At 39.9% G+C, this 12,331-nt stretch overlaps 1 protein-coding gene across 4 annotated transcripts in view; it reads right to left on the reverse strand.

Annotated features, from left to right (window-relative positions):
* Nucleotides 1–6,386: 6,386 nt before the first annotated feature.
* The window catches only part of Mctp2 (multiple C2 and transmembrane domain containing 2), a 238,291-nt gene continuing 232,346 nt past the window's right edge, over nt 6,387–12,331 (reverse strand). For all 4 annotated transcript variants that reach the window (XM_060367331.1, XM_060367332.1, XM_060367333.1 and 1 more), the window contains 2 exons: nt 10,116–10,213; nt 6,387–7,931 (listed from right to left, as the gene is read on the reverse strand). In XM_060367331.1, the coding sequence (XP_060223314.1) occupies nt 7,863–7,931; nt 10,116–10,213 (167 nt within the window). In that variant the 3' untranslated portion in view covers nt 6,387–7,862. The remainder of the gene's footprint in view (nt 7,932–10,115; nt 10,214–12,331) is intronic.

A 12,331-nucleotide genomic window follows, 5' to 3' on the forward strand; every position in this document is an offset into this window, starting at 1 on the left:
GTCTTCTTTAGGCACAAAACAAGCCTTGTTGCTGGACAAATTTTAATGTGTGAAAAATGGAGGGGCGTGGGCAGATGAAATGAATTATACATGTAAGAGATAAATGCCCCAGGATGCCGAGCTTTGTTATCATACCTATGTAGGTAGTAGTTTTCCAAACCCTACTTTATTGGGGGTTCCTTAAAGCTTATACTTCCTTTCCAACCCCCAACCCCAGGTATGGGAAAAAGAGGGTTGAAAGGGAAATAGGACGTAGCCCAGTTATGTCTTCCTGCTGGTTAGTGCGGTAGTATTCTTTTTGGGGATACTAACTTATCAGTCATCAGGAAATCCAGAAGTCTAGGTAACCAGCAAATAGCAAACACAGCAGCAGGACAAACCAGCAGCAAGCAGTCCTCCTCTGACTACTCCAAGCGACTGTCCCTTCTTCCTCTGGGCTATCATATTTATACCCCTAAAAGTCCTCAGAATTCAACTAATTCTAGTTGTCAAAGACCACGCTCCACACAAGATCAGGATCCGACAAACTAAAACCCTCCACTTGAGATTATAACAAAAACGTGTCTACCTATCATAAACCTACATGTCCACAGCATACCTACAATCTGTAAAAACTGAAGCTTTCTGGAATACACCAGAACCTGAAGTGTTATCAACCTGTTTGCTCATGATAAGCAACAGGGAACCCCCAGACCAAGGTCATGTTTTGTTTCTGAGTGCTGAGTATGCAATCCAGGGCCTCGGTCCTGCTAGGAAAGAGCTGAGCCACTGAGCTACACCAGACATTCCTCTGCCTCATCCATAAAGCAATTTTACAGTTTGCAGTAGATGTCCATTAGGGGAAGTCACTTTAATAATCCTGATAGTAAACACCTTCTTAAAATGAAAAATGATTTCTGTTAGTAGTGGAACTAAAATATTCCAACACTGTAAGAATGTGGTGAGAACCCTCTGGTGTCTTGTCTAAAATAACTCAACCCTCACAAAAAAAATTAAAATGTACGTAAATGTCTATTAGTATTTGTGACTGAAAATACATTCAAAATATAAAAGCTACAATCGAAGTGCTTTTCATTGTCTAAATATTTATGATTGGCCTCAGCTTAACTACGAAATGGTGACAAAACCACTCTATTCTATAACCTTTGTTTTAATAAAACTAGAAGTGCAAATATTATGTCATAAGTTTGCAATGTAACAAAGTCCATAAAATAAACAAATGTATGCAAACAGAACAAACAGCAGAACACTAGAGCAGCTAATACCGGAGAGTGCAGGCATAGGCTCAGGCATTTAGCCTCCCAACTTGGCTTTCCAGCTTGTACACTCTAGGGTTTGTTGTGCCTCTTTAGGTCACTGAAATCACACTTCCTATGGCTTCATCCTTGAGACTCCTGGCTTGACATTTTTGAAGTGGATTCACATTGTTCCATAGAAAGCCGTTCAATTAATCTCTACCAACTCTGTGTTATAGTTAAAATGTATGCCTTAACACAGATAATAAAGGAAATAGGCCTCCTCACTTATGCAAAATGCAAGTAGTGGCACTATGAATGGCTAAACATACCAATACCTACCTTTGTAGTGATGTGCCAAAGGGTGATCTGGTAGAAATGGGTACAGGGCATGTATGATCAACTTTAGTAGAAATTGAAAAAACAGTTTTCCAAGGTAATAGCGTCAATTAAATTCCCAGGTAGCTCTTTCCATATAGTTGTTTCATAATTTCATTTTTGTGTTGGTCTGATAAATAAAGACAATGGCCAATTTTTCTGCTTGTTAGCCACTTGGGTAGGTACTTCCTAGGAAGTACATATTCATATAGTTATTCTGAGGTAGGTATTTGACTTTTCATGATACTCTGCATAAGAATCATTTACTGGACCATATATAAATATAATATTGGTATTAGCATATGACATATAATAATATATAACTAATAGAACATGAATAAAGATTCTCTTGCATACAAGTCCTTTCTTTATTAGTCACTTTTGAAGAAAAGTTTAATTGTAGTCTTCTTCGAAGCATTATTGTATTCCCGTTGAATTAACATTATGTTTATTGCTGACATTTTTGCTTATTAAATGGTATAAAGATATTTTCTTTTGTGTCTTTCTGGAATTTTTATTTTGACCTCCACTTTTAGATCTGCTAAATTGTTATTTTTTCCATGAGATATGGAAGGGGGTCAATATTATACTCATAATAATATTAAAATAACCGAGCACCATTTCACACAAAGACTTTTTCCTATGCACTGAAAAGACACATCCTCTGACAGTGTTTACCATCTTTGTGGGTATATCAGCAGCAACTCTCTCTCTCTCTCTCCCTTTCTCATTTGTGTGTGTGTGTGTGTGTGTGTGTCAACACTGTGTAACTGTTGTTGTTGGTTTCTGTTATAGTTTGGCTACATTTCATTTACTTACTGTCTGGGTTGTTAGGTAGGTGTGACACACTACAAATATGGAGACAAAGAGAACAATGTGTGGAAAAAGCTTTTCTCCTTCCACAATATGTCTATTGGGATTGAATTCAGGTCACCAGGCTTGGCAACACACACCTTTATTTGCTGAGCTAGCTCACTAAGCCCCATTCACCTTTACTTTTGGAAACAAGATCTCTCAATGAATCTGGTACTCGTTGTTTTTTTCAGGGGGTCTCTATACCACGAACTCCAAGGATCCACCTGTCTCTATCTCCTGGAACTGGGCTTACAGATGTGGGCCACCAGACCTTACTTTTATGTGGGAGGTGAGAATCCATAGTACTGTCCTCAGACTGGCACAGCTGGTACTTTATCAAATGCCCTCTACCCAGTCCACCATTTCCACACCACTGCATGACTATGTCTGAATGTTTTCATCAAGATTATTTTCCTTAAACAGCAAGCCTTTACTCAGGTTGAGTGTTAGTCCTGAAGTATGGTTCTCCCAGGTATGGAATATTTCTTCTTCGAGTACTTTACTCAAATGGTGGTACTTCCTTGTTATTTGCATTAGAGATGTTTTGGATTCTTCCAACTCAACACTGACTGCACAGTTTCTCCATGGCTGCCATATACATTCTTCCCATATCTGATTCTCTGTTTTTATCCACAACAAAACACAGCACTACCTTCCTAGACTTGGATAAAGGTGGTAAATTATCAACATTTTATTTGCTTGAATCAAACAGCCATCTTTAACCCTGCTGTCTTGACTAGGGAGTCAAGTAGATGCCAATTTCTCATTTGCTTTTTATAATCTCTCAATTATACTCATATTTTCTCTCACTGTGCAATGATAAAAAAAAGTCTAGGACACTATTCATTTATATCAGCAGTACTACACATGACTTAGAACTATTCTTTGCACATTCCTAATTGCTTAAGCCACCCACTGCAACCAAGTTGAAAGTTTTATGAAACTTGTATCCAAGTTGTATTAGCTCCTTGAAAGCATCCATTTAATATCTGGCTCCACCAAGGGAATGTTGTCTATTTTGCTTATGTGTATCAATCTCTATTCAATATGTTAACTGCAAAGTTACAAAAAAATAAGAGAAGAACCAGAAGGTCATTTTACAGTTCACAAATATTATATTTTCTATTGCCATATAAGAATTTCTCTAAATATAAGACATTGTATAATCAGATGGTTGGTCATTGACATATCCAGAAATCACATATATCACATAAAATAAGCTCACTACTTCAAGCAAGTAATTATTGTAAAGGATGGGCATCATTGATCTATCTGAATTATTCTTTTTTTTCCCATGAAAGCATCATATGAAAGGACACAGAAACAAATTGTCTGTGCTGAGCTGTCAGGCACATGCTTCTGTATGGCTTCCAGGCTGGCATGTCTAGGAAAGAACGCTGGGGTCAAAGCTCCTGGGAGCTCTGACCTACAGCAGACAGGAAGTAGATTTCTGATGTTCTAATTCACCCTCTGAAATTAATTTCTTCAAACCTTGATCTCAAATTATTGGATAATGGTATTTGAAGACAGGGGATTTGGAAGGTAATTAGGACAAAGCTACTTCATGATGGCAAGCGTGGTTTTATGAGAGACCTAAGTGAGCACTCTCTAACACACTGATGCCCTCAACATGTTATACTGCAGCATGAGGTGGAAACTCATACAGTACAAAGAAAATGGTAACATAATCAGAGAGGAGGACTTTGAATGGTTTGGAGGAGATAGAATTTACTTAGCCAGATATTTGGGGAAAGATATCACAAGTGAAGGGATAAGATGGATGAAGACTATCCCAGATAGATGAGATCACCACCATTGTCACCATTTCCATGACATGTGAGAAATTATAGACATTTACCTTGTAGGGTGGCCACGAGGACAGAAGCAATTCTACCTCCACCCTTGACAGACTAGATTTTGTTGGTTTGGAGATGAGGGAAAAGCACAAAGAACAAAAACAAAGGCATCTGTGAGGACCCTAACCCCAGTCCAGGAGACAAGCTTTTAAGATATATTGGCAGTGCTATAAATATGAGTAGAGGGCTAAGAAGGGAGCCACAAACACTTCACAAGGCTTTAACACTCCCACTCAATTATCTTTAAGTTGGTTAGTGTAAATATGTAATCTACAAATTTCTACAAAATCATTAAGCTGATTCACACACTTCAAACACTAGAGCTGCCTCTTCCATCTTGTAGCCCATCTTGGAGGTGGAACAACCCTCTTTCGGGGTATCCATATTGCATATGCTGCCTGCCTGCTAGCCATGCAGTAGTTGCCGTGCAAACCAAAACAGGGGAGACAGTTATGTACTGATAAAATAATTTACTAAGACAGAAATGAATATTTTATTGAAATACATTTCAATAAAGCAGTGAGTGAATGTCTATAGAGAGGAAGTCATGCCACTCACAAACCAGGTGGAAGTCTTTTATTGCAGGTAAAAAAGAAGAAGGAGGAGGAGGAGGAGGAGGAGGAGGAGGAGGAGGAGGAGGAGGAGGAGGAGAAGAAGAAGAAGAAGAAGAAGAAGAAGAAGAAGAAGAAGAAGAAGAAGAAGAAGAAGAAGAAGAAGTTATTCAGTCTCTTCATTGTGGGACTCTTGCATTGACCCAAATTTTAGGGGATAAGGATGACTTCTTGGTACCTTGCTGAACAGTAAATTTTAACACATAACACAACTCATCTTTTGTGTAAAGTGCTGTGAGTAGTTGGGGTTAGAGCCTAGATGTCTGTGTAGGCACCTTGGGTCTCTAGAGAGCCAGACTCCAAACACTCATGGTTGAACTATAGAGGTGTGAGAATTCTGCTTTCATTTGTTTCTTTTGTCTTTAGAGTGGCCATTAACCATCAGACATACTGCTGTAGTATTCCAGTGATTCCATTCTAGTAACACGCGTTTTACTCAATATGGTCTCAAAGCACACAAACCGTCATCCTGACAAAGCTAGACATGCCAAAGGACTTCTTTCCATGAGTCCAAATTGTGAAAATTCTCAGGAAGAAGAAAAATCTTACAGAAGTTGCTAAAATCTTGGGTCAGAACAAATATTTCTTTTGTACATCAAACAGTGGAAGGAGGAAAAAAAATCCATGCTAGTTTTGGTGGTATGCATACAAGGAGGAGAGTTCCACCCACAGTGTGTGACAGGTGCTTCTTTAAGATGGAATAAAGTACTTAATTATTTAATTATAGTATCTGTCACTCTCCAAGATCCTGGGCTAAAACAGAGCCTGTAAGGATTAGACCTACACAACTATCATAATTATATAAATCTTAACATTTCACTTCCCCCCAAACTCTCATTTTCTCACATGCCATGTTGATTTAATCAACTAACAATTGTCTTCAGCAGAGAGTTTAGGAAAAGTTGGCCCTGTCCTGCTCTCAGATACCAGCTGGATTTTGTGTCCTGAATTTAATGTTGTGAGTTCTATTTGGGCTATGGAGGAAAGAAGTCTCGCTAATGATACCTTCCTGTCGGGAAAATTATTTCATTTAGAAATTCTAAAGCAAAAGAACAGCATGAAGGACAAGTTCCACATTTAAATAAATAAGGGGTTATTTTGCTCCCAAAAGTTTTCATTCCAATGACTGATCAGACCTCACATGTCGGCTTAAAGATGCCTGCCTTGGGTCGTTACTAAATGACAGACTATGATAAACTGGATGTTGGGAACAAGACAATGAGGTATTGTTTACACAGAAGATTGAGTAACTGGTTTAGACAAAGAAGTTCTCGGGTATCTATTGTATGCACAACTAACAGATTTACTGGGGCTTTTACAATATCTTCAAGGCTTTTTTTTCCCCAGCCAGCTTCATTAACTTGAAGGAAACCAAATCATGCAGACATCAGGCTCTGCCACAGAGAAACCAGCAAGAAGCATACGAAGAAAAAAAAATAGACATGAGATGATAAAGTTTAGAATCTTTGGCATTTTTCATAAAACATTTTGTTTGAACATTATTAAATTACAATGCAGAAACAACGACAAAACAAAAGAACTGAACAGAAGTAAATCGGGTCTTTTTAACCCCAACTTTTCTTTACATTACATATACAAACCTACATACAGCAAGTATGTGTCGATGAAATACAGATTTTAAAGCTTAAATATCATTCTGACACAAAAGCTACTTGTACACATTTTCTTCATGCACAAAATTAACTGTTTTAAGCTTGGCAGGGTGTGCTATGGAGTTGCAGGGGGCTCAGGACTCAGGGGTTATCTACAGAGGACTTTTTGGTGATTGTTTTGTATTCATAGGGTTTTGAAATAAGCTTCTATTGTCTATACCTTATTTTGACCCTCAGAAAAACAAAAAGCAAACTCAGACAGCCAAAAGCATTTTAACTGTCTACTCAAAACATCTGGCAACTGAAATGATTATATCTCACTAAGAGTATTAGTAAAGCCTCTTCATACTTTGATATTCCTAAATACTTTCTAAATTTACTCATTCATCTGCTCCAACCTCCACCATCTCTCTGAGAATGCATATTAATACAAATATCTTTGTTTTGGTAGCAGGCAAAGGGGAGGTTGGAAGAAATGACATTTTTACAGCAACAAAATACTATCACAAAAGTCATATTCCTCCAATGAGTGATTCCTTGGGACCTTCAGGGATAGTCCTTGCCAATAACAACTGAGATGTGATATAGGCTGGCATCCAATACTAAGGGGACACCAATAAATAAATAAATAAATAAACAAACATAGATTTATTTATCACAGCTGAAAGATTAGTAAATATTTGGGTTAATTCTGGTAATCACTAAGCATTGATTTTTTTTTTAATATACATTATCTGGATGGAGAGATGGTTGCAAAATAATCTGAAATGAGTAGGGGTATTGAGACTGTAAATAACTGAACTTCTGTTAACTGTTGGTTTTAAAACAGAGTTTTGGTACAGAGCAGAGGGCGACATGGTATAGTTCCTGAGCTGGCATTGCGTTCAACACTGACCTGCCTTGGCCTCTTCGTTGTTAGGTTTATAAGTATAAGTTACCAACCTCAGCCAGAAATAACTGAATCTTAGTGAAAATCTGCTTAAGGTATTGAAATAAGTTCACCGTCATTCTGGAATCACATGATCTTCTAGTTGCTCTCAAGGAGAAGGCTCAGACATGTGGACACCCTGTTTTATATATTTAAAACGGATGAGAGACTACCACGTCTCAGACTTAGTGCCTTTTGTCGTTTTGACTGTCTAGGACACCCACGCATGGGGACTTGGGTGCAGGGGTGTGTGCATCTGTATATGTGAAGAGAGCAGAGAGTGACGAGAGGGATGCACAGAGCACCCATTTCAGGACACAGAGCAGCGAGGACACAGGTCTGATCAGCTGCACATTGGATGCTGGAGAGTTCAGTCAACACGAGCCCTAGACAGTACTCCGCTTCTTCCGAAGCGGGCTGTGGCTGCCACAGGGCTTCAGCTCTGCATACTGCACCTGTGAAAACAAACAGACAGGATGCTGGCAGTTAGGTAACCCTAGCTCACCACAGAGTGTGTTAATGGCTCCCCAAGGACGCAGCAAGGCAAAGAAAGGAAGGTTCAAAGGTAATGAATCACTTTCTAAACACAGGACCGTGGGGGGATTAATTGCAGGAAGGGTTTCAGAAGTCATGCATCATTTCTTGAAACCAAAATATTAAAAGCAGATTTTTCTAATGAGATGCATGGGCTTCTATGGGCTTCTACTTTCCTCACCACTGCTCTCTGATCTTAGTCGTGCTTATACCAGCTTTCAAACGTAAATAACCTAATAACTACCTCTGGGGATTGTTGATCTTATGCTATCAAACAACTGATTCCAAAGTACCTACAATGAAGAGGAAAAAGTCAGCCTCTTACAGACATTTATTTTACCTAGGAGGGGATGAAATATTGAATTTGATTCTAGGCTCCGAACTTATACAGATGTCACTTAAAGTTAATTTCACTTAAAGGTGTGATGGCTAGAAAATACGAAATAAGCATCAACACTGAAGGAGTCACCAGAGGCAAACTGTCATTGGAGAGCACCCTTGGAAGGACAGGGAGACTTGTGCTACTGCACGGAGAATCCTCAGTCAGACGTTTTGTGTCTCTCTGTGACTATACCAGCTATACCTGGGTGATACATTCCAAGGGGTAGTGCCAGGACCATGGAGAAATAGGTCTGATGGGAAATTTCTATTCACAATGTCGTATGAACTCGCACTGTAGCCAAAGTGATAGCACATTACAAATGTGATGTTTGCATGCGTAGGCCGAGCTGCAGGGAGAGCATTTATTTAACCTACTGTGTTATTGGCCACGTGTGCTACCTAATTTTAGCATGGCTGCCAACTTCCCCAAGGATGTTATATCTCGTCCTACATTAGGCTATACTTTCTCAAAATCAGATAAACAAGAAGAAAGCAAAATCCTTCCCATCTCGTATTTTGTGAAAGTCCCCCAGGAGAATAAAAGATAACAACATAACTTTGAATCCTAAATGAGAAACAAAGAAGGGTCAGGTTATCATTTCTCAATTATGTCATGTAAGTGACAGAGAGTAAATATATCTTTATGGAACTGATTTTTGGCGGTTTATGTCATGAAGTAAAAGCTTCAAAATAAAACAAACAAATAAACAAAGCACCACAGAGTACATTTTAATCTCTAGAACGTGGAATGAAGGGGAAAAGGGGCCTGGAGACATTTGAGATCATAGCCCCATGTGTCTGTAATCTACCTGAAGATGCCGGGAAGCCAATTACGCTTCATTGGCCCAATGATAAAAATCGATACTTGATTTGGGGTTCTCTCAGACAATAAAAGACTGTGCCTTCGATCATCTTGATGATGCCTCATGCCATGATATCCCCTTTTACCTATTCTGCAATCACTCTTTTCCATTAGAAAAATCACTGTCTGCCTGTCTTCCCCTGGCTTTGGTGCAGGCAAGTCTGCAGGGCCCTGGATGGGGCCACTTGTTGGGACTTTCTGTTACTGATGCCTTTGTTAATCTCTGTGTATCCACAAAATTGAGACACTGTTGGACTAAGTGAGCATTACCTGTGAATAATACTTGAAATTGATCTCAAATTTGATTTCCTACCACCTCTTCCTTTGTGTGAATCAAAGTAAGTAGGGGTTTGCCCTCAGCATTCCTAAGTCTTTCCTGGAAAGAGGATAGAGGGGATGCTGAAGAGATAATTGGGGCAAACAAACAACAAAAAAGGAATAAAAGAATAATCCTCTTGTCTCCTACTTCCCCTAAAACACCTGCCATCTGGAGAACTAAGAAAATAAGCAATGCCTTTTCTCACTGGAGCTCACGCAACTTCTCTGAGCTCATCTCCATCTCTTCAGGGAGGAAAGCAATCAAAATGGGAGCCACACTGTAGCCCTGTAGCTGCTCAGTATGAGTTCCAGATCCATTCCTAAGTAGCTTTTTGCAGGATAATTTTCCTCAGTCATTATATGCTTTGGATGAACGGCTGGTTGTTTTTTTTCTCCCATCACCTCCCAAAAAGAACTCTTCAGGGATTTTCTGACTCTTTAGCTCAATAACTCACACAAGCACAGCCATATGCCCCTCCAGACCTCTAGGGCTGGTAAGAACTCAGTGCTGCTGCCCTGTGGGTGATGACCAATCATCACGTACCTTCTGAACGTCCGAGGGCACCCTGGAGAGAAAGTCTAGGAGCTCGTTATTGTCTATGGAATAAGGATTTCGAAGCTTCTTAGTAAATTTATTTATGCCTGAAAAACAAAAACACAATGAGTTTTCCATTCATATCTACCTACAAACCTACCTCTATCTCTATTCTTTCTATCTATCTTTCTATCTGTGTATCTGTGTATCTGTCTATCTATCTATCTATCTATCTATCTATCTATCTACCTACCTATCTATCTATCCTTTACCTACCTGTCTACTGTCTATTTTTGAAAACATGCCTGAGTCGGGGAGGAGGGATATTCACAAGTAAAAATTAGTGTGAAAACAATCACTGTGCTTTCAATTGTGCACAAGTCCCTGTCATGTGGCATCAGTCACAACAACTTCTTCCTGAAAGTATGGAGGGTCATGCTGTGGAAAGAGGGCTCTGCCTTCTTCAGCTGTGAAAATCCCATTACAACGCCAGCAGCAGGACTGCAGAAACATGCACTAAAGCAGGGGAACTGATTGGCTCTTTTCGTTACCACTGATTAAGAGCCTTCTCTGCTATGGAAACAAATGTCCCAGATGGGAAAAGGCCTCTACTAGTCAAAACAAGTCCCTGTTTGGATGCCCTGGACCAAACATAGGCTGTGGGGAAAGGGGGTGGGTGCTTCAGTGGGTAGAAAGAAACTGCAGCAACCGTTTTCCCTTTACTTGTTTTCACAGGATCCTTTTCTCCCACTGCAGAACAGAACTTGACATGTTGATTGCACATTGCTGGCAGAAACTGTGAAAAGTTATTATTGGAAAATTATCTTACAGCAGTGACTAACTTCATTTATGGACCGCAACAGTGGCACACGTGTTTGTCCAAGCAACAGAATCCACACCAACTTAATGGGGACAGCGGTAATTAGAATGAGGTTCAATGTTCCAGATGCCTAGAGACCCTACAGCCTCTGTCAATCTTTGGCTGTGCATCTGGAGTTCCCGGGCATGCTCAGAGCATGGTTTCCTCTGCAGAGAGAGATCCCTCCGAACCTTCTTTTGTCTTCTACTCTGTTACTTGGGGCTGCTCTGCCTTATCCAGATCTCATAAGCTATAGTCTTTTCACCAAATGTCAACCCTTTTTTTCATGTTGAGTTTTAGAAGCAGAAAGACTAGGTGGCCTTCTGAAGTTTTGCCACAGGGTGCTTGTTTAACAAGGATGGTATCTGAAGGCCCGCCTGTCCCAATGATGCTGAATGAATGCTCAGCTTAGCTGTGCTCTGAATGGCTCCTACTCAGAAGCCAAGTTCAACAGTCCCCATCACATAAAAGGTTTGATGTTTCCCTTTGTTCATTAAATATGACTTTGCTTTCATCTAAGGACTAGACTTCCTGCATGGCATTGTACCTGACACAATGACAACCTCCAGTCCTTTCTTTGGGGGGTCAGATTTACATCTGCTTTGCAAATGGGAGGCAGCCATTGTTCATGAGTAAATGGTGGCTTGGTGGTTGGGCTGGGGAAGGATCTCAGTAATGCTCCCCTTTCCTTCAAGTCAAAGCTGCACTCTGCCTTTCTTCCCTCTACCCCCACAGCAAGCTTCGTGTTTGGAACTAAAATTCCCTCCAGCGTTCCTTTAAACTAAAATACTCTCACTGTGTTATTCTAAAGACATTTAATTGTAGCATGGGCTTTTTGGCAAAAGAAAACAGACAAGGCAAAGTGATGAAGGGAGACAAAGACGTATTGAGAAAAGATGTATCTTCCATTGTTAATTATATATAGTGTGCGCATCTGGAGCCTTTACAACGAACAGCAAGGCAGGGATAATATCACAGTCGATCAAAACACTGCATTCTTAGTCACTGAGGAGATTACAAACCTGCACAGCAGCTCAGATGCACCCATAAAGGCAGAAGTAGTCCACAATGCAGTGAGAACTGACTACATTTGAAAAACTTGGAATAAAAATCACAAGGTATTCAGCTTGCATGCTTCAGAAGCATAGCTCATTTTCAAGGTATCTTAGGTTCGACAATTTCAGGTATTCTACTAAATTATCTATTATCTGAGATCAAGTACAAAGAGGACATCACAGAGTCCTTGGTCACCTTTGTGGGTTAATAGGGCAATAGTAAAGGTACAGGCTCCCATTCTAGCTTCATAACATATTAACTGTGTGGTTTCTGGTCTATCACTTAACCGTCCTGGGCCCAAGATGTCTGA

This window comes from Meriones unguiculatus, chromosome 14 (genome assembly GCF_030254825.1).
Source record: "Meriones unguiculatus strain TT.TT164.6M chromosome 14, Bangor_MerUng_6.1, whole genome shotgun sequence".
Lineage (NCBI taxonomy): Eukaryota > Metazoa > Chordata > Mammalia > Rodentia > Muridae > Meriones > Meriones unguiculatus.